The sequence below is a fragment of the Anas acuta genome, chromosome 3, assembly GCF_963932015.1.
Source record: "Anas acuta chromosome 3, bAnaAcu1.1, whole genome shotgun sequence".
Classification (NCBI taxonomy): Eukaryota; Metazoa; Chordata; class Aves; order Anseriformes; family Anatidae; genus Anas; species Anas acuta.
In genome coordinates, this window is record NC_088981.1 from 63370029 (window position 1) to 63392550 (window position 22522).

At 42.7% G+C, this 22522-nt stretch overlaps 2 protein-coding genes across 11 annotated transcripts in view; both read right to left on the bottom strand.

The window, feature by feature from the left end:
- Nucleotides 1-5157: 5157 nt before the first annotated feature.
- Nucleotides 5158-11951, bottom strand: HINT3 (histidine triad nucleotide binding protein 3). 2 transcript variants are annotated; one of them, XM_068677528.1, is made up of 5 exons: nt 11750-11951; nt 11190-11307; nt 9885-9954; nt 8931-9057; nt 5158-6955 (listed from the first exon to the last, which is right to left on the bottom strand). In XM_068677528.1, the coding sequence occupies exons 1-5, from the start codon at nt 11906-11908 to the stop codon at nt 6908-6910; spliced, it is 522 nt and encodes a 173-aa protein (XP_068533629.1). In that variant the 5' UTR covers nt 11909-11951; the 3' UTR covers nt 5158-6907. The 2 variants fall into 2 exon arrangements, with proteins under 2 accessions (XP_068533629.1, XP_068533630.1); XM_068677529.1 differs by having other exon boundaries at nt 11190-11412; nt 11750-11887.
- A 506-nt stretch (nt 11952-12457) lies between these two features.
- NCOA7 (nuclear receptor coactivator 7) overlaps nt 12458-22522 on the bottom strand; it is an 88764-nt gene continuing 78699 nt past the window's right edge. For 8 of the 9 annotated variants that reach the window (XM_068677517.1, XM_068677518.1, XM_068677522.1 and 5 more), the window contains exons 11-16: nt 21997-22144; nt 17630-17755; nt 17027-17179; nt 16402-16497; nt 15674-15747; nt 12458-14784 (exon numbers count right to left, since the gene is read on the bottom strand). In XM_068677517.1, coding sequence (XP_068533618.1) covers nt 14649-14784; nt 15674-15747; nt 16402-16497; nt 17027-17179; nt 17630-17755; nt 21997-22144 — 733 coding nt within the window. In that variant the 3' untranslated portion in view covers nt 12458-14648. Of the gene's footprint in view, nt 14785-15673; nt 15748-16401; nt 16498-17026; nt 17180-17629; nt 17756-20464; nt 21927-21996; nt 22145-22522 lie in introns of those variants that run through there. The other variant, XM_068677524.1, reaches the window with a different exon arrangement.

A 22522-nucleotide genomic window follows, 5' to 3' on the forward strand; every position in this document is an offset into this window, starting at 1 on the left:
CGGCGGGGCGGTGGGCGATCTGCGGCGGAGCTGGCAGAGCTGGGCGGAGGGCCACGGCGAGTACCAGAGGAGGAACCCGTTCAGCAGCGAGGGCGGGCTGCCCGGCAAGCCTGCGCTGGCTGCCAGAGGGGACCCGGCCTACGGGAGGCCCCCCGAGGGCTCCAGGACGGAGCAGCGGGGCAAGGATGCCCACTCGCACGTGGGGCGGGAGGTGGAGGAGCTGTGCCTGGTCATCAGGAGCACGGGGCGCAGGGGGGACGACGGGCGCGTGAGCGTGACCTTCGGGCAGCTCTTCGAGACCTACGAGACCATCTCCAACAAGGTGGTGGGCATCCTGCTGAGGGCCAGGAAGCACGGCCTGGTCCACTTCGAGGGCGAGATGCTCTGGCAAGGAAAAGACGACGACGTGGTCATCACGCTGCTGGAATGAGGGCCGAAGCGGTGGTGGTGCTGCCCGCCTCCACCTGGAAAAGCGCCTGGACGCCGCCTGGGAAGAGGTTTTCGCTGTGGAGCTTCAGCTCGGCAAGTTAGCGGGACGCTCGCAGGAGAGAGAACAGGTGAGGAGGATTGTCAAATAAAGCTTTTGTAAAAACAATAGCTGTTCTGGACAGAAATCGCGGATAATCAGCTAATCCATCACGTTGCCATTGGATTGTCCCCTCATTGTCATCATCACTACAATGTCCTGCGGCTCTTCCAGCATCCCTGCTGACTTAGGGCTTTAGGCTGCTGAAAGCAAATTGCTAACTTGCTGCCATACAACGCTGATTCTTACAGGTTGTCAAAGACTCCCCGCGGGGGGGATTTTGGTTTGCAACACATGGAATTGAAGACTTCTTTGGGAATTCATATACTTTTTCAAACAGGAGCTTGGTATGTAGCAAAAGTTGAGGTTATTTTCACGTGGTGAAACTAACTGGGTGGAAGTTATGTTGACTTTCATGAAGTATATGCAAATACCCAAGTATAGAGAAGTACCACTTGCTTAATGGTTTACGGTACATACAGCAAGGATGCTTCATGATTCCTAAATACGTTGCATGTTGCGTGTATTCTGGATAGCTGCACTAGTCCTGGTGTTTAATAGTCTGTTCTCCAAACCATCTGTGCGTCTTGTCCTTTTCCTCTCTGTATCTCACACCATTTTCACCTGTTCTTTCTTCTGATGCTACGTCATACTCCAGGTCACAAAGTTCTGCAGCCTTTTTGGTGAACTTAACCATACCCCTTCATAGCGAGCAGGGTGCTACAGCATAAAGACATGAAAGACAGCAGGACCTGCACACTGAGACACTGCATATATAAAAAGAAGAAAAAAAAAGTCTCTTTTACTTCTTTCAGCAGAGTGTAGCAATGCTGTTTACAACAGAGAGTTGAGATCCTGCAGTGCCAAATGCATAAATACAAGTGTAGTGGTGCGCTCACATGCCTCACTGAGCTGTGCTTTCAGAGCACGGTTGTGAGTTTTCCAAACTGGGAGAAAAAATGATCTGCTAGTTAAAACTAGGGACTGAGAGATGAGCGATAAGGATTTTCGTCATGGTTCTTCTGGAGGAACTTTTACAGTGCTCAGAGTTGGTTATACATGATAGCTGTTATAACTGTGCTTACAATAGTTCCCACCAAGAAAACTATATACATTGGGAACAAAAAATTCTACTTTTTACCAAGGCAAACAAAAGCTTTTATGTCCTGTTGACTACATTACTTGTTGAGTCTTTAATATAAGAAATATAAGAATATTCTTCTGCCTCAAAAGGAAATTGAGGCTTATTATACATTATTAACTTGATTTAAATGATAATTATTTTATGCTATTTATATGTTGTTTGTTTGTTTTTCAGAGAGTATAAGAAAAGAATGATTTTTGTTTGACATTTTCACCTAATGGGGATTTGCATCAAAATAACTCAAAAATGCACTTTTCAATAGCATCCTAATGAAAAGACAGTGAAAATATGGGGGCGGGAAGGATGAAATGAATGTGGTGAAGTAAGTATTTTGTAGAACAGGACAGCCAGATGCAGGTGCAGCATGGAGGGGGAAACAAAGGATGAGTTTCAATCACCGTGTGTTCAATTTTACTATGTTGGAAGCTGGGGAATATGTGCTGCACCACACACTGCTGGTTGGTGTTCCCATAGCTCTCAAAACCACTCCTCTGTAAAATTATTTATGGCTTGCACTTTAAAACAAGACACATAACTTGTCATTATAGCATGCTTAAGATGCTTTGCCTGTTGGAAAAGCATTCCTTGAGAGATGAGATGAGCACACATGGAAGGATTCAGCTGCCGTTAGGTAAAGCCTGGGGATACATTTTGTTTTCAGAATGCATCAAACTTCTTGTAATACAGCCGTGGCCTGTGGTCTGCGTTAATTCTTAACTATTTGTGTACCTAGTTGATTCAGCAGTAGCAATAGTTGGTAACTTCTAGGAGGCAGGATTGGGCAGTTCAGGTATCGCCAGCTGACTAACGGGGTATCAGGAAAAATAATACAGGACTCTACAGACACAGAGCTGGGGCAGTGCGTAACCTGAGCACCCTAAGGTGCAGGTCCAGCTCGTGCAGACTCACACGCTCTTAATTAAGACTGGGGCAGGTAGTTAAACGAGAACAGAGGCTTCCACAGCCATGTATGTAGTTAGTGTCAGATAATAACATGGCCTCAGCTGCACTCCTGCTGCTGCTGGCTGGTGTAAGTGTCACTGGAGTACATCTGCAAAAGCTCTAAGCGTACTTCTGACCAAATCAGACAGAAGCAGAGTAAGCCCTAATGAAACGGGCCTTCCAACTTTGTGACTATGAAAACATGCCCTATCGTATTTTGAACAAAACCAAGGATTGTTATTTAAAACATAATTTATAGAGGGATGTATTATTATTTTTTTTATTAACCATTTATAGGGCCAAATTTCCTGCCTGCCATGTTTAGATGAACATTCTCTATCAAGAGTGACATGTCTTTTTGTTTTATGTGCCCATGCAATGGTTACCAACACCAGAAAGCTGCCAAACTGGGCCAGCACACAGGTTGTCAAATCTTGTTTCCTGCTTTCAGCAATAGCCAGAATTTCAAAAGAAGTCTGAGAGACAACACAGTTGGTCAGTTTATCCACTGATACACTCAAGAATAAAAAATTAGTCCTGAACTCTGTACAGACAGGACTGCACCGTGTCTCATGGACATGACTGAATGTAGCTAGTAGTTTACAAGTGCTATAAAATTCTGTTTCCTCATCTGCAACGTAGAGTTTCAATGAACATCTACAGATGAAAGTTTTTAAAACCTTTTTTTTCAATGCAACAGGCTCCCGTTAGTGTAAATGGAACAATGGAACAAATTTAGTGTTATTTTCACAAAAATGTAGGATGTGAGGTTTAAGTATTTGCAAATATACTGCAAATACTTAAGTGCACTCTGACCTTCTGAAAGGTGCTCTTGTCCTACCAAGCAAATTTCAGCTCTTCCAATCTCTTAGAACTTCACGTTTTTTGTAGCAAGCCTCTCAGCTCCCTCTGTAGTCCTTCCTTTTCTTCTGGTTGAAGCGTGTGAATTTTGCACCTGTTTGAGAGTGTTCATTTTACAGGAAATATCTGTATCTTCTCTTGTCAAACACTGAAAGCACTTTCAGCACTTCAATAAATATTGCACAATAGTTGAAATGTCAGCAAGTGAGATTTTGTGTAGATTTTTTACTGTTTCCAAGTTTGTCAAATTTCAGGTATGATTTTTACCAGTTTGCTCCCATTTTTATATATTTAATTTCAACTCACGCTTAAGACCTCAGCATACCTTGAAGAGCTATTACCAATATAATCACATTGAAAATGCTGTCCTTAGTCAAAACACCTGAAACTTTTTTTTTTTTTTTCCTTATTCCACCTTGAACAGCATTGTATGTGTGTGTTTCACCCCTTCTGAAGGGGGCAATTAATACTTCAGCATAGCAGTAGTATTCTCTGGGCTCGCATTAGGTTGGGAGTTTATGTAAATCAATTGAGCAAAAAAGTACAAATAAAGCTTTGTTGTTCCTAAAGAAGTAGTCAAAAAAGCAGCTTTTCTTGGGACGTCTAATACTGGATCAAAGAACAACAGAGCCAGGGGCAGCGGGTAAACAACTTTCCTTTGGGCCTTGTACACCGAGGAGTAAAAGCTGCCAAGTTCTCCCTCCAAGAGCTTTGCAGCTATCTTTGCTCCCTGGAGTCAGACAACTGGGTAAGTTGGAAAATGGTGTTACAATGCTGCTGTTGAAGAGGGTGACACAACGAATGGGGCCTGCCTGCTGCCTTTCCAGAGGGTAGCCAGCGCTCCTGAAACATAGCCAAAGCATTAGAACAGACTTCTCAGAAAATCACAGAATGGTTTGGGTTGGAGGGACATAGAGATCATCTAATTCCAGCTCCCCTGCCATGGGCAGGGACACACTTAAGAAAGTATTTCTCAACCAGATTAAAAAACATCTGCCAAGCCTGAGAGCAATGCTTGTCCATACAGAAGGAAAATGGACCACACACAGGTCTGTGCTGAAAAACGCTACGGAGACACTGAGCATTCCTCTTGGTAACGAATGGGTCTCCATTTATACACTTTGTGTGAGGAACTGTCATTCCTGTGACCCTCCTCAAATGTAAGACATAAAAGCAGATCTTCCTGTTTCCTGCTGCATCCATTTGACAGTGCACTGGGTCTTGCTGGGATGGTGCTCATTTTCTTCATAGTAGCTGACACGGTGCTGTTTGGGATCTGTGACTAAAGCAGCACTGTTAACACACCAATCTTCTGCCTATTGCACAAAACCAAGCAGCTGGGGGGACACAGCCTGCACAGCTGGCACACAGCCTGCACAGCTGGCACACACTGACCTGCCGGGCTATTCCCTGCCAGACGTCGTGCTCAGCAGTAAGAACCACCGGGAGGATTTCTGGGGGGCTAAGGCAGCCACTACTACTAGGCTGCTTATGGGAGATGGTGAGCAATCATCTCTACATTACTTGTTTTGGTTTTTCCTCTTCTTTTCTTCATGTATTAAAACGTGTTTATCTTGACCCATTCTCTGCCCCATCCTGCGGGGAGCAGGGGCGAGGAGTGAGTGCTCTGCTGCTGACCATAATCAGCACAACTCCTTGGCTGCATGGTTAGATCACTCCACAATTAGCATTTGTTCTATTTATTAATCCCTTCTGACAACAGTTCATATGTTGGTACTTTAAATATTACATATTACAGTTAGATATAGTTACATAGATTAATTACAAATCAGAACACACAGAGTATTAACTCTTGAAAAATCTTAACATTCAAATATTTCATATGGTTAGGAACCAACTCAAGCCTCCTAATCTATTGCACAGAATTAACCAAAGTTCAGTGCCTTTAATTCATACTCCTCCTAGCTAACGCTACAAATTAAAACTGCAAAGTACGTGAGTGCCCAGTAGTAAGAATAACGTGACATTAGGAACAAGCTCTTGCAGAAGAGACTGATGTTTCCTCTTCTGGGTAGAAAACACTTGTTTAGAAGGGTGTGAATCTTCTCAAGTACGGTGTATAGCCTGCTGTAAGAATATTACAATGCATTGTCCCGCTAAGGCAAGAGGTGCTGGATCAGTGGAAAACATTGAGAAGATTATGCTCGGGGAATCTTGCAGGCACAACAGACCATCACCGCCTCAGCTGCATCCAAGTGCACCAGCCAAGGACACTTGATTAGTTAAGCACCAAGTCGGGGAACAAGGAAAATCCACTCCGTGGTTTCGGGAGTGTGAACTTTCCAAACAGTCTGCCTTAACATGGTATTGAAAAACAGAGCTCTAACATTACTGATTAGAGTCACACGGTGAAGGCAAGTGTTCAGCAGGGTCCATAACCAATTCCGAACACAATCCCTGCATGTTCCAATTTTGGGCTGAGTCCCTGCTCTTCCAAATCCAAATCAGGCTGCTGTTATGCAAGCCTGCCACATACTGCACTAAAGACCCACTTCTCTCGTGACCTCATTTAGAAATCAAATTTAGCCAAGGCATTAGTAATCTCCAAATGGCTTCATGTCAGAACAGTATCAGAATAATCTCAAAACGTCTTTTCTACCATGATGCAGAACAGCAGCGTGCTAAGTCAATTCTTCTGAACTCTTCACGTTTTTGTAAACATATAATAACTAATTAAAAATATTGTGCACGTAAGAGGGAAACAATCTTCCAGTCCAACATACAATCACTTACACATACAATTAAACTATATTCTATGTTTTATAGCATTATCACATCTTGGGCACATATTGTATTAACATGTACTATGTCACTGTCATGCAAGTAAGACAGGTAATATATTAAAGTGGTTTAGCACCAGAAAAGTTAGTAGTGTACTTTCTGCAAGGTACCTACTACTAACTAGGCATAGGTAATATATCATACAAGTACAGATGGAAACTGAAATGTTTTGGATGTCCCTTGCAATTCCAGAACAATGGAGCTTTAAAACAAAAGCTAGATTCCACAACAAATATTACCTTTGGTACCACGTGCATGCTGTTACTACTAACTTATTTCCTTAGGACAGGATGCAGTTAGGATACATTCTGCTGCTATACCCTGCATTTTACTGGGAGAACTTGTTTGCATATGTGGATGTGTCTATGTATAATGTATGTGTCTATTATATATGCATACACATACCTAAAATTAGCATTAAAATACACTGCCTTATTGTCAGAGCAGTACACAGACTTCTGGAGTACCCAAATGTGAGGATTAGGTTGACAGCTATGAATTCTGTATTTCCTCATCAGGAACTAAGCCTTCTTACCCAAGTATATTGTTGGCAACAAACTGTGCAACCTGAAATCAGAGTTCAAAACCAAAGAACAAACGGGCTAGTTAGTCATCTGAGGCTAGGAGGGCTTTCAACTGGCAGCGTTTTCAGTTTGCAGTCGCTCAATCAGTTGTTCAGCCTATGAAAGAGAGAAAGCAATGCATTAACTATGCAGTGAACCTTCAGTTTACTGAAAAAAAAAAAAAGCCAAAACATTTTATAAACAGCAACAGTGTGATGCTGACGAACACAGCATATACTTTTCACTTCTACGGATAAAGCATACAACAGCAGGAGTAAAATACGATTGTTTTAAACAGCAGGCTTTTTCACATTTGCATCACCCATTAAGTGATCAGAAAAGGAAAAAGAAACTCTGCCAGTCAGAGGATGTTTGAGCGAAGAAACAGCATTGGCAGCAGCATGTTTTAAGGACCTTGGAAGACAGCCGTGCTCAGAACAACCAGGCTCTGAGGAAGGGAATTCTCCGGGAGACGCTCCAGAGCAGCATCTTGTGGCCTCTCATCACCCACAAACCGCACGCCAGTCGTACACGACTGAGAGATGGAGAGCACTCACATGCTGCTCGTGTCATTAGGCAAGTATTCATTCTTCGGTTAGGTCACTATGCTCACACATACTTTTCTCTCCATATGGCCATATTTACACATCTACCACACAGCTGGGGCAGCAATATTTTCTGTGTGTGACAGCACCAGCCCTCAGAAAGGAACGGGGTAGAAGGAGGTCTGCCACCGTTGTTCTAGCAGGCCACATTAAGGATGTGGAGACTCACTTGGGCACTTCTGAAATCAGTTTACATTACTGTCACTTTTTTGTTTGTTTTGTTTTAGGTGTTTTTTATTTATTTAAACACCAGTCCCCACTGGATTCATCTTTTAATTTGAACGTGTGCTTGAGGTCTTACTAAGATCTCCAAAGGAACCAAGTTAAAAGGTGAAAAGCCAGTATGTTTTAATACACACAGTAAATACGCCATCAGCTACTTCAGATGGCAACAACTTAATAGGTGTTAAGAAGCTACTACATGTTTTCCTTTGCAAATAAAGCTAGATAAGCATGAAGTTAAACTGAAAATGAAGTTATCTGAATCTTGTTTTACATTCTTAAATATGTATCACGTTCAAGTCCTTATAACTAAACAAAAAAACCATTTTCCAACTTGACAACAGGGCAAAATACCTTTTGAATTGCATCTGTATCAGATAGCTAAACTTGGTATGGATACCTCTGAGCTAATCCAAACCAGTAAGCAGTATAACTAGACAGCTACAGGTTTTTTGAGGCCCAAATATCTCCGTGATGCTCTGCTACACAGCAGAGAAATCTGCGTGTTTTGAGATAGCCAAGAGCCCCAGCCAAGTTTTTCTCTTTAAGAGGCTTTTTATACTCTTCTTTAGAAGAGAGACTTTTTCTCAGCAACTTTGTTTTGGGTTTGTCCAATGACTCTGGGATGCTGAAGCTACACTACAAGGATAGCTTCCTGATGAGTCAAAGCTGAGCGAGTTCGCATTAGTCCTCCAGAGAGATTTTCAAGCAGATTTAGTCAATGCCAGTTCCATCTCATTCCTGATCTCTACCGACAGAGGTCAGTACAAAGACTAGTTGTGTAAGCAGACACTTGTTTCAGTCTAAGAAACTAATTATAAACAAAATAAGAAAAAAATATATGAACTGACAAAAGCAGCCATTAGGTGGCCATGTTTTGCACCTATGCTGGATAAACCAAGGCATGTACAATACACAGACCCTCACATTCTAATATAACCCTTTCACATAAAAGAATAAATACTTACAAAGTCTAGTCAGAGGCACATCACATCAACCTAAGTGATGCATTAAATCCAGAACTACTGTTTTGTTTGCTGCTAATGTTATTGTTGCTCTATTTCCCCTATTAATGATAAACATTAATATTAAATTTTACTATTGTATTCTCTCAAAAAGTTAATGCAAAATGTAATCAGTTATTTCTGTCATTGCTACAATTATTACTCAAAGACTTTTTAGACACAGTTAAAGTGTTGGAAAGACATCACATTTTCAGCTTGCAATTGAAAACCTAATGAAAAGTTCACGTGCATTACACTCACCGTAATAAACCAGTAAGAGTTGATTCTGTAAATCAGTCTGGATAAGAATCCTAGCTGACTGGCTGGGGCCAGGACATGAAGATGCAAGTGCGATATTGAGCAGAAGGGAGGCCAGTGAAAACCCATTCTTCAGAAAAGAAAAACAGGTTAGAAACACCGGTGATGTTAAGTCAGGAAGTGGAACATATTAAGTTTTTTAACAAGATCAACTGAATTAAGAAATTAACTCAAAACATTTTCCTTTTACATAAAAGCATGAACAAAAGATACGTCCTTTCCTTTCATTATGCTCTCAAGGTTTTTTTTTCAGAAGATCATTAACCTCTTCTTTCACATCTCTCTATTTCAGATGCACTGTGTTAAAATGAAGAGTAGGAAACAGGCTATTCCTTAGATGTGTCATATCTAGTTTTCAGCTGGAAAGTCAACTGCCACTAGATTATTGTAGTTTCTACCTATTTTAAACAGGAAGACCCATCTCCCTCTACTCTACACTATTTAAACTACGTTACATTTCACTTCATTTTGGCAACCAAACACATTGGCTTATAGCTAAGGCAGCAGCACTGAAATTAAGTGAGTGCAGGTATGACTGAAACACAGTGCTGTAGTGCCCTGATTAAAAGGACAAAATTTACCTCTCCTGGAAGCTGAAATTAGAGAATATGCTCTGCACGTAATGGAAAAGCAGACCTTTAGATAAGCGGTATGAAGTGCCCTCCCTATCCCACAAGGAAGGGAGAATCTGAGTTGGAATGCAGTCTGCGCCAGGCATTGATCAGAAAGAAGTCAACATTCAGTGCCAGCACATGTGACTTGACAAGTCATGTGGTAAGTCAGTGCAACCCCAGTTTCTCCAATAAATCATACTGCAGTCATTAACACTGTCTCTAAACCAGCATTTTGAAGAGTCAAGAACATATTCAACAAACACAGAAGGCTTCCATTACGTACCTTATATCATTTAAGTCATTAAAATTATTTCTCTGGAGGACAGATTTTCCAACTTCCATCATTCTCTTCACTATGAGATACAAATACATTTAATTTATTATTTAAGTAATATTTTACACATTGTGTATCTTTGAGTCAAGTAATTTGAAGCAGGGATTTTTCACAAACAAATTCTAATTTTAATGATTACACTGAGATCACAAACTTGTGTTTGTGTGTTTTTTTTTTTCCCCCAAAGAATAAATACTAAAACTCAACTCATGCACAAACAAAGATTGTCAAAGACAGTGTCATGCAAAGTTTGGTATGAAAAACCACTACTGTACTCATTTCCAAACTAATGACAATTTTAAGTGTGGAACTATTCTAACAACTTTAGCCAAAGCCATGGTATCACCATATTATTAAAAAAAAAACAAAAAAAAAAACACCACCACCAAAACCAAAGCATTACCACCAAATACTGACTTGTTAGAATGATGCAGACTAATTCCCATGTTATGTCTCTACGCAGAGAAACTTTCAGAGATAAAACAAGATTTAAAAATAAAATCAAACACTCAGTCCTACTTATTACTGGGACAAAGCTTTCATCACCGTAAAAATAAATAAATTAAAAAAAAAATCCTAATACAGAAACTTCAAAGGCAAAAGAATTTCCTTGAAGCCAAACACATATAGAAGCTGTTTCTGGAGAAAACTACCCTACATTTAGAAGACAAATACAATGATTCAAAATGTGCAGCACGCAAATATAATGATTTTTTTGCATCATCGGTAATAAATTTTTGTTTGTTTGTTTGTTTAAATAGTCTCTCAACACTAAGTTCTAATATTTCAGAATCTTGTCTATTAAAAATGATGGAAGTTTATTGTAACACCGTTTCTTTCTTCGCTATCCCTCTTCCTGAAAAATGATGTAGCGTGTTATAAAATACGTATTTCAGAGAATTCTCTTTTTTCTCCATATAATTTAAAACCACATACGTACTGAGGAAAACGCAATGGAGCAGCACGTTAATAATGTAAAAAGCAGAGTGGCGTTTCCCACAAAGCGCAGAGGCACCTGCTCTGCATGCACACAGACAGCAGAGGCTTCGTGCACTGGCGCTGTGTTACTCTGGAACAGCTCAGCCAGCGCCGTGCCAGGTGCCAGCAAGGGCACGTCCCTACCCACGCTCACTGGCACCACCTGTTTCGGTGTTTCACAGCCACAGCCAGTGCTCAGGGCTGTGACTACCTGACAGCACACTGCCTAAGCCTGTGGAAAGCGATGTTCCCCCAAGTTCCACGCAGCAGCCTTACCGATAGGGATGTGCTCGGACTTGAGCGTCTTGCAGTTCCCCATGTGCTCCACGGGCACCACCAGGTAGTGGTGGGGGGCCCCGGGCCTGATGTCTCTGAAGCAGACGAGGTCTTCGTACTGAAAGAGAGCACGCACAGGTGAGGCCGATCGGGATGCAGACACTGGGTAACACAGGAGATTTTCCCCTTGGCGCTGTGACATTCAATATTACGTTTGAAACACCTGGCAGGAAGGTGAGGGACACATTTATTTTTTTTCCACAGCTACATCGAAATACCTCGGGAGCCTGCAGGGAGGCTCACAGCCACTCTGCCCTCCCAGCTGCTTTCTGCGGCCAGGATTTCTCAACACCCGGCAGCAGGGACAGCAGCGCCTGGTTTCAGACCTCCACCTCTGCCACCTCTGCACACGAGGGGCTCGCCCCTGCGACCAGCGCTTCAGGGCCGCCTGCCCAGCAGCAGCGCTGCCCCCAGCCCGCGCCCAGGCGCTTCCCCTCACACCGCGGCTCCCCCCGCGGGCACGGCCAGCAGGGCGATCCCCCCCCGCCCCGGGGACCCACCTGGCAGGGCAGCAGCGCGGTGCCCGGCTCCTCCCGCCGGGCGATCCTGCAGAAGATGCACTGCTGCCCCTCGGCGCCGCCGCCGCCCGGCTCCTTCCCCTCGGCCCCGAGCTGCCCGGCCCCGGCCCCGGCCCCGGCCGCGGCCTCCTCCCCCGCCATGGCTGCTCGGCCGCCGCCGGGCGCCTCCCCACGGCCGAGGCGGGGCCTCCCCGCAGGGCCCGCGGCCTCCCCCTGGCGGGCACGCGGTGCGCTGAGGCAGCTTTGGGCCTCGGTCTGGCTTGGAAAGAAAAATACACAAGCACTGGGGCAGAGTAAAAAGGGCACGTACAAAAATGTACAGCAGGGCGTGCAGAGCTCTGATTCCAGCTCACAGGGTGGTCAGGAGGAAGAGGAGAGGCTCAATCGCCCCAGCTGAGAGCCACCAGGACTGCTGGGCACCCGCACCTCTCCCTGCAGCCTGCCCCTGAGGGAACACAACACAGCCCCAGCCGAGGAAGTGCCACCCAACAGAAAACAAACAAAAAAAGAGCACAAAAGCTTCTTACCACACTTCTGAAATAGGATATTGCTGGAATGCTCTTTCTGAGGGGAGAGGCTTCAATATTCGTCAGCACACCCTGTAACTTAAGCTAGATCCTTTCATCTTTAACACGTACTCAGGGCTGTGAATAAAGGAAAGGATCAATACAGGAAAGGGCCTGCCACGCGTTTCTGAATGCATAAATTCCTTTATTGAAAATATTGTGATAGCACTGCATTACATATATTCAATATTCATAGCTTCAAGGGTCACAGAATTCCGATCGAACAACACTGCTTTGAATACAGAACACAGCATCTAGATATGCTCTGACAAGTATAATATAATGGAGTACATTGGAGGAGCAATAGTGAAATGTATGGCAAATGTTCAACTTGGGCATGGGGTTGTTGGGGTTTTATTATTTTTTTTTGGTTGTTTTCTGTGTTTTGTTTTGTTTAAACTAGTAAGTGGTCTGCCACCATAAAAAGAGCAAACTATTAGATATTTCTGGTATCTTCAAAGCATTATGCTACTAGCAACTTGGAAAATATTTTACAGCATCACCAGTACGTTGATTTACAGCTGTAGTAGACCACGTAGATGGGAACTGTGAAAAGCTTGCGTGCAGCGTGGTACAGACTTGCTGTATCTAGCATTGGTTGTAGGCTGTGAAATTTCTGTGCACAGTTAAGATTTGTTAACGCTCTTGAAAGAAAACCACTGGCTTTTTCTTTTTTAAATACATTTTAAAAAAAGGGAGAGCAGTAACTAGAGTTGTATTACTTCATTAACGATATTCTAGAATTAGGCTGTACTGTTTAATGCACGGAAGCACGCTACCATTTCTAAAACCTGCCTTTCTCCAGACAACCCCGCATTCGAGACTAACGGCAGGAGAGTGTTCTAGTGTAGCCACAAAGTCTGTTTCGGTCAGATTTGGATTGTGTAAATAAAAGCATAGCTTAACCGGAAAGCAGAATTCTTTAGAAAGCAGTGAAGATGGCCAGTCCTCTGTCATACTTTCCCTACTTGCCAAAAGTATGTACTTTTAGTAGTACTGACCTTTTTAGAGTTTAGCCTAATTTTGTAACCCAGAGTCTTTTTGGTGTTGACGGGAGAAAGAAGAAAATTATCCAATTATTTCATGGAAACGAAGACAACAATTTCTTTGCATGTCAAATCCTAAGCCAGACAGTTTCTTCAAGTCTTTTTCAGGTAGGAAGTCATATATTAATTACTAAGAAAACAACTATTATACTAACATGACCTGGCCTGTTAGGGAAATATCATTGTTCTCCAAATCTTAAGATTGCATTTTCTCCTTTACAAAGCAGTTATTCAATTTGTAAAGAAATGCTCAAAAAAAAAAAAAAAAAGCACAGTGGGTGGTTTATTTTGAATCATTTGGTGGTGATACAGAAAAACAATTCTCTCTTAGAAACGTCCTTCATGAACAGTCACATAGCACTAGGACAGATGCTCAGAGCATGCTGTCCCAATTCTGTTGACTGCACCAGAGCTGATACAGTCTATACTAGGTGGCAGTTTGCCCAATGTCTCCACACGCTGCCAAAACAGTAATCTGTTAACAGGAACGTGGCAGCAGAGTTAATGAGAAGCACTAACCACCTTCTCCCTCATCTCCGAGAAATCCAGAATTATGCACTCAAGTGTTTCTGCCAGAAAACAAACCCTCTTATTAGGGTAAAATGAAAACCAAATCTCATGTACAAAATAAAAATATAAAAATTAACTCCAGAAATCAAATAAATTGATTCAGAATAAATGCCAATGCCTAAGAAACCTACCTGAATAGAAATTATTTATTAAATTGAGGTCTGAAACATTAAAGAAAAAAAACATACCTAATACATTTACAAAAAAAAAATCTGCTATACAACAACAATAAATAAAAAAGACTTTAAAAACATGTTCCCTTAAGTGCTGTGTACACCTACATCTGATTCTTTTCCATGGCAAACAGTATGCTGTAGATTTTGGTGAAGTAACCTTTTATTTTTGGTTAGCTTTTGTACACTGAACATAAATACACATGGAATGTACTAGACACTTATAGTTTTCCCACAGTATCTTTTTCACAGTTACAGAAGTTTTCAATTTATACACCATGAACGTTATCATAAGCATCACATCTCTGATGGAGGAATGTTGGAGGAGGGAGTAAAAAACGCCTCTGGTCTTTTAATGTTCTGTCTCCTACTGCCTCTCAGAACCAGCTCTGTTTTTCCTTGGTTATTTTTTGCGTCGTCATGCTCTGGTACAACTTGAGAAAAAAGCGTGTAACGTGAGGCAGCCCGCACCTTCTATTTTTTAAGTGCCTAATGGATCCAGTCCTTAAGGCAGTCAGTCAGTACTTCATTCAAATGTCCATACTTCTACATCCTGTATTATGAAATCTTCTTTCTTAGATAAGATGTCATTATTGAAGGTGCTGCAGGAGTTGCTTCGCCCGTGATACAAATCTGCATCTAACCATAAGCCAAAGCGGCCACTAGAAAGGAAGCACACATCAGGTTTCAGGTCATACGCCACAGTTACAGACAACTGGAAGCTACAGGATATGGAGGAACCAAGGCAATTCTGAAAACTGCTGTGACTGAGCATGAGGGGCTTAACCCTGGCAAAGACTTGCAAGCAAGCTTGTTTTTGTTCATACCAGCTATTGCAGCAGAACAGAGCCTTGAGCGCACACCTTCGGCGCCACCAGCTCTGGCTGCTGCTGGTGAGCAGCCTCTTGAGCACGGCCAGGGCCCAACCGTCCCAGGGTGCAGGCATCAGGGACATTTCCCTGGCACCTTGGTTGTGGATGTGGCTCCTTCCTAGCTCAGGAGGAAAGGTGTTTATGCACCCCCACTGCAAACCATGGCCAGATGTCGCATGGTGCAGCCTGGTTGCAGCTTCAGTTAGTTGCACAGCCTTAGTCCTTGATTTCATACCCACTGACTTCTGAAATTTAGGACCTGGTTGATCACTGTCTGCATCCTTGTTCTATGGAGCAACAGACTAACAACCATTTAACAATGGTTGTTACTCCATGTGAGAAACCCTAGAAGTTTATGGCAAAACTGCCATTACAGATTATGTTCCAGAGGCAAACCTCTTCAGCAATGAGCAGTGTTATCTATCCAAACCATCTGGTTTTGTCAACCTCCCTCCTCCCCAAGATTACTTGCCCAACATCAGTTGCTCTCTAAGCAATGGAGATTGTCCTAAGTCTGTAACAGAAATCAGATTGCTGAGATATCTGTCCTAAACAGTTTACTAGAATTAAGTTCAGCCATTTTACTCATTAGTTTTTCCTGCAACTACCGTTGTCTCTGTTCTCATTAAAAGATAAAATAAAGCTAGCTATGCAATTTGAAAACCAAACTTTTGCTCACCCTCCACCTCCAAGTTCCAGGGAGGTCATGTCTCCATTGATGAAGTAGGTATTCTCCCCGCTCCATTTGAATACCTGGGGGTGGGAAGAAATAAATATACTTGAATTGTGAGGATACTGGCACTCTAAAACTACTGAGTGCTGACTGCTTAGCAGGTATTTAAAAAAAAAATAATAATTTTTCTTTTCTTTTTGATGGGGGAGAAAGAAGAGGTAGAAAGAAAAGGAACAACAGGTATTTAAATTAGGAACAAGGTACCCTGGTAATTTTTAAAATTCTACTTGTATCTTTAAAGCAACAGGCATTCTGTTGAAAAGAGCCAATGTATTCAATACTGAAAAATACAAGCTACGGACGTGAAGGGGTATTTCAGTGGCACTCTTATCTCTAGCTTGTCATCACTGTGATCCTAAGCATGCATGAAATTATATGCTGTTCTTGATATCACTGCCTTCCAAGGTGAGTCTTTGACTTCTTACTTCTCCCTACTTCAGCCCCTCAATCAACTTGAAGCCCTCTGCTCACCCTCACAGACTGTCCTCTCAGCACTTAGATAATTGCATCCATTTTTGTTTAAAGGATTGCACTGAGACAATGAATGATTAGCTGCATTCATCAACAGCTGGCACATCTTCTAAACTCAAATATGCTGTCTTCATAAAATTTTCTCATAAATGTTTCAGATGTAGAATCCAACAAAATAATTTGAGAAATTGAACACCACTTACCTTGAAAGTTGGACTGAATGTGTAGAGGAATGTTTCACCAGTGCCATAGTAGTGGTCACTAAACCTGAAGGGATGTGTAGCATATGCTCCAAAAATCTGTCAGAATAAAAGGATTAAACTGTTTCTGAGAACTGCGAAATTCAAGAAAAAAATTCAAAATACTTTCTGATATTTCATTCTGAGCTGGTGTTTCATGTTGAAAGAACCAGCTACTGCAATACACCAACTGAGCAAGTAGTCCTGGAAATCTTCTGTATCCTTCAATTTAAAAGACACATTGCAAGAGGAACAGTGACTCTAGGAGCTAGTGAAGTACTAGACCTCCACAGAGGTGTTATTTGTGAGAGCTTGTTAACTGAGTTACTTAGGGAAGATACTTCCATGGGCACTGTTAAAAGGAACACCTGTAGTTATGAAACTACAGAGTTTTATTTATATTAGTGCTGATTCCTGCCTGGAAGTTTAGTATAAGCAGTAGAAAATATAAATAGAATAAAAGAAAACACCAAGGCCTTCTTGCAGTATGACCTTACTTAGTAACACAGCATGGTTAGCACCTCATCATGTTTTGTTTTAAACAATGTTGCCCTTTCAGTCCAATCCCTGCACCACAAGCACTCCTTACCTGGTTATCCATGTCCTTGATGACAAGGAGAACTGGACTGTCAAGAGATGCTGATTTACGGTACAGAGTCTTCAGGCTAGTTCCATGCTCCAGTGTGCTATATGCAAGCCGCCAGGGATATCCCTGCACTCTTGCAGGCAAGCGCTGGGCAAGCTGGGCAGTGAACAGGGAGAAATGGTTACGTATTTAACAGGTTAGGTCATGGGTAGTGTCTTACAGATAATTCCCTCTCTGCTGTGGCTTCTGAACCAAAAAAATTGCTGCCGAGGTAGCAGCTGATGCCATCAGGTTAACACCTCCACGACATGCACGTGGCCTTGTACTCCAAGTTCAGCTGACTGCACTCATATCACCTGTGAAAGAGTTTTCAAAACTGGTGCCCCCTCTCCAAGCACTCAAAAAGCTACCAGCCCTCAGTATCACAACTCAAACTCCACATAAGTCTTTTTAGGTGAGCCAGTGCTGCAGCAAGCAGGACCTTGCACAAATCTTCCAAACTCTTAAAAAGCATCGATACTACCTCCAGAAAGTAGAATGACCCACACACAGCACGGACAGCACCAGACCTAGTAAGGAAACCTGCTTTTTTTTTTCCAGCCGTACCTGCTCTATGTGCATATTCTCCAGGAGTGCACTGTGATGCTTTAAGACAGGTAAAGTATCATCTTCTTCTTCTTCATAGTAGCTGCAAACACTCTTGCGCCGTTTTGCTTCTTCTACAGTAATGATCTGAGGCGAAAGAACAAGTGTCCAGAATGAAAAACAGCTCTTATTCTGTCAGTCCTCCACTGAAGCAAATTAATTAATTAATACTCATTTTCTGTCACACTGCGTGAAGCAAGACCACTGTATAGCATGGTTACATCCAGCACAGGCAACCTTAGTAAGGAAATTCTCAAATGGCAGGGTACAGGACAGCATGGCTAGCATGGTCAGAATGTCCTCGCACCCCAGGGACCGCCCACTGCTGTAGGGTCCTTTGGGATTAATAAACACGGAGGTGAGCAGGTGGCAGCACGTGGTCGGTCTCAGCCGTACTTGGTCCTGAGTCAGGAGGCCAAAGCACACTGACTTCCAAGGCACAATGCACACATCTTCTCCTTCTGGGAATCTACATGAGGACACAAGCTTCTTTGTTTTCTCTCACGCAGCTACTTGAAAATATGGATTATTTTCTCAGGTGTTAATGCATGAGAATATGAAAAAGTTTAAAATTTCACTTCCCTTTTTTCCACTTTTTTTTTCTCTTTTGTATATGCAAGCTCAAACAGAAGCAATATCGCAAAGAACTACAAACATAAATCAACTTTAACAGATATTTTGCGGTTATATCACGTCAGAAATGTACTAAGTAAAAATCTGAGCATCTAGTTTTTGCAAGTTTTTTAAAATACTCGTTTTTGGAATAGTCAAGGCCTTTATAACATTCTTTGTTGAAAATAAACAACTCTTAGAAAACTATTTACTCATTTTCTTAACAATTTATGTGGAGAACACATGATAATACTTTAAAAGGTGCGTCAATATTTACGCTTCTCAGTCAGGTGTGAATCCGAATACTTGTGAGACAGAAGCACAGGCTTCTCTCCCACAGCTAGAGGTAGACCACATGCCACCTTTCCCTATAAAGCTGAAAACAAAACGAGAAGGCAAGCCCATACACCTAACCCCTGTCTGTAGCAGTATGCAGCAGCCTACAATGTGCTGAGAGACGGGGACACGCTCTGAGCCACGTGCAGCCTGGGCAGGCCACAGGTGCCAAAATGGGTCCTGAGGCAGGAGGGAAAGCTGCTGGTCCCCCAGCGCGCCTCACAGGGCTCCAGGCAAGGTGAGATGAGGTGCGCTGCACGCAGCCATGGGGTTTTGGCTGGGCTTAGGGCCTGGTGCCACCATGGCAAACAGGAAGGAGCAGCAAGGGCTGAGATGGGGCTGATGAGGAAGAAAAAGGGAAGGAAGGAGTCTCAGCTACAAAACAACCGGGAACCCTTAAATCACCCTCCTTCGGTGAGCTTATTACCACAGCACTTATCTCGGAATAGGAACCTCAAAATGTGGCTGCTGAGCACTCAGCGGGGCTTCCCCACACCTTCTTACTAACCCTGTTTCTAAACATCTTTCGCTGCACCCAAGGATTGAGCTTGCACAGCCCCCCCACGCCTCCACCACCACTGCTGGAACTTGCAGGAGCTGCCAACTGCCAAAAACGCCCTGAGGCCCTATGCACGCCTGCCCCATGGCAGGGGGAAGGAAATGTACCCGACAAACCCTGGGTGCAGGGTTAGCCACACCACAAAACACAGACAGGGCTTTCCTGTAGGAGCAGGACTCACTGTGGGGAGGACAAAGCCCTGGTCCTGCCAGCCACGCAGAGCAGCTCCACTGGGACGGGAGCGACACCTCCGCTGCGCTCACTCCATCCAGCCTGCATTCATCCACCGGTGCCTCCCCTGAGCAGGGACAGCGGTGCCCCAACATCTACATCAGGGGTTCAGAAAAGAGGACAAAACCCAGCCTGCACGATTAAAGTTACATGCCCCAGTGAAGGCTGGCAGCACTGGAATTGCTGCCCGGGGTGCTGGAAGAGCCGTGCAGCTGCACCCTGACCTCCAGCCCAGGCTCAGCCAGTCCTGGGCCCTTCAGAGACAAGAGGAAACCCTCTGTTAGAGCATTTCTTACATGAACAATCTCACCAAAGGCTTGCACTGTAAAATTAGGCCAACTTCAAACAAACAAGCAAAGAAACAAACAAACCACCACAAAACGACCCCCCCCCTCCTCAAACTGTTAAAGGAACATGGGTCTTTCTGCTTTTATCCCTGTTCTTTCTCCACCTCCTGAATGTTTTATCTTCCCTCCTAATCTCCCAGGCCATTAATATTTTTAAATTGAATATATATTTTTTTTTTCATTTTAAACCAGAAGTACCTAAACTCCTCTTACAAAGACTGTTCTCTAGGCTTCCCGGTGGCTGGGGGGTGGAGCATCACAGTAAATCAACAGCAACAGGTACCTGGGGGAAAACGTAACCAACCTTACGGATACTGGCAACCACAGAACTACTCAGTTGTAAACTGAAAACCAGCTCCAAATACACACAAAGCTCCCTCTTCCCTGCAGATGCCTGTTTAGTCTCTAAATGCAGCTCTTTTCATTGTACTGAAGCACACATTTGAAGCAACTTCACACTAAAGAATTGCAAAAAGAGTGAGATGCAAAATCAGGTATTTACAGACCACACAAAAGCAAATGAAAAGAATCAACAACTACAGAAACTGGATTGACAGCATCTTTTAAAGATTTTATGGGAAGGAGAAAGCAAGCTACCTTAGGCAGAAACAGTCTGTGTAAAGTCCATCTGAAAACAGCGTATGTGTTTTACTAGGATAGAAGTGCTGGAGCAGATCCATGCTGTTTAAATAGGGACATAGTTCAACATACCTTCACTGAGGGTTCCTCCTGGTCAGGTCTAGCACAGTAAAGAATTTGAATATTCAATAACATTTGTTGCCTTTTCATCATCTACCAGTTTATTTTGAGTATCTACTGTACTTCTGTGCTCCAGCAGCAAGAGCTCCTGCCCACGAGTATGACAGACAGCAACTGCCCATGACACGCTTTGGTAAGATTGCTTATATGCTTCTCTACAATTACACTTTCTGTTTCCCCACGAGGGAGAGTGAAAGTATCACAGTAATCATGCCCAAATTTGGGCTTTCACCAGGGATTTCCTGGCAGTCCTACGTTAAATTTGTGAAGCCTGAATATATTGCAAACAAAAGAGACACACCTTAAAACGATTCCCAGCCAATTCTTCCCCCACTACATATTTAAATAAAACAATAAGGGACAGGCTCCCGGTGCAGCTGGATCCCTCCCACATTTGTTCTTTGGATCATTGGTCCTCCTCCTTCATTTTGAATTTAAGGGCATACAAATAGCAACTGATGAGTGAAATCAAATGTAATGTATGACTGCACTCAGCTCTGAACAAAGCAAGGACTGAAGACTTTTTTTTTTTCCTCCATCCTGCAGTTCACAAAGCACCATCAAGAAACCACAAAACTGTAAAAATAAAAGCTATTTAGGATCAGAGGTGCTGCTGCTACATTTCAAATGACAAGCTCCATTCCTGAGTTCTGTTTTTTAGCATACTTTGGAAATAGAAACGCTTAAAAAGCAGGGCAGTAAAATTTTTTGAACCAGATCAAGACTAGTAATCAGATAGCTTTAAAAATCACCATTAAGCTACTTCCCATTTAGGAAATTATATTTATATATATATTTAATTTATCACATAACTGCAGCACAGAAAGTGCTTCAGGGTTCATAAATATCATTAGAAAAACACACACGAGCTTATTTTCTCTAGAAACTAGATTTTATATGCATGACAAACAGACAGGTAGCAAACACATGCACACCAAGTTATTAAAACAGACAGCAAAAGCTCCCAGAAGAAAAAGCCAAAAAGTTTGAGTATAAAACCTATCCCTCTTACAGCTAACACGTAAACTTCTGTGTGCACCTAAGAAGCAAGGGTCTGGTATAACAAAATCACACACCAATCCATTTCAACGAGCACAAAGTTGCTGGTGTTCACACATATATGTATGCTTTTTGGACAATTTATTAGTAACATATAAATACTGTATGAATTTAGCAACACCGACAACATATGCCTGTTTAGCTTTGCAAATGGCTAACATAACATAACCAAAATATTTACATAACTTGTACTAGTTGCAAGCCAGAAAACTGTTAGCTGTTTGCCTGCCATTTCTGGGGAGAAAAAGGAGTACTGAAGGAAGATGAGTACATTTGTGAGACAGCTGCCTGGAGAAGGCTTCTATCAGAAGCAACAAACATTATAAAGAAACATCATAAAATCATTAAGAGAGCAAGTGCTAAGATTTGTAACAGGATGCACACTAGATGCAAACACGCTTCACGAAGTGGCAGAAAGCACTCACCTCCCAGCTTTTAGTAGTGGGCTCACTGAAGAAGTTGTCTATCATATCAAGCTCTTCCTTTTCTACCACAACAAAACCTTGCTCTTTGGCATCCTTCCCATATATTTCTGGTGACCACTGAACAAAAAACGTGTACAGGTGATCCACCCTGTAAACAGAAAAGGAGAAAACATCCATTTTTCAGTGATCCATAAACAATGTATTGTCACGTAGTACTGAGATGTCGCCGAAGGACAAAAGGGGTGAGCCAGACACACAGGATACCCACACACTTCCACCCTCGCAAACCACACAGAGCAATAGCTCCTTCTACCTAACAGCCTGAAGCATTTGAAGGTTTCTCTGCTTTCTCTCCCTACAATATATTTTTCTTTCTTTTGCTATACACACAACCAAAGCAGCATGGAAAGACTAACTAGCTAAGACTAAGCAATTCCCCTACAACTCATATTAAGAAGCTCACTGGTTCAGTGTTAGATCATGCTCACAAAAGTTAAATCCAGAAAAAAAATCACTTTAATAGTTT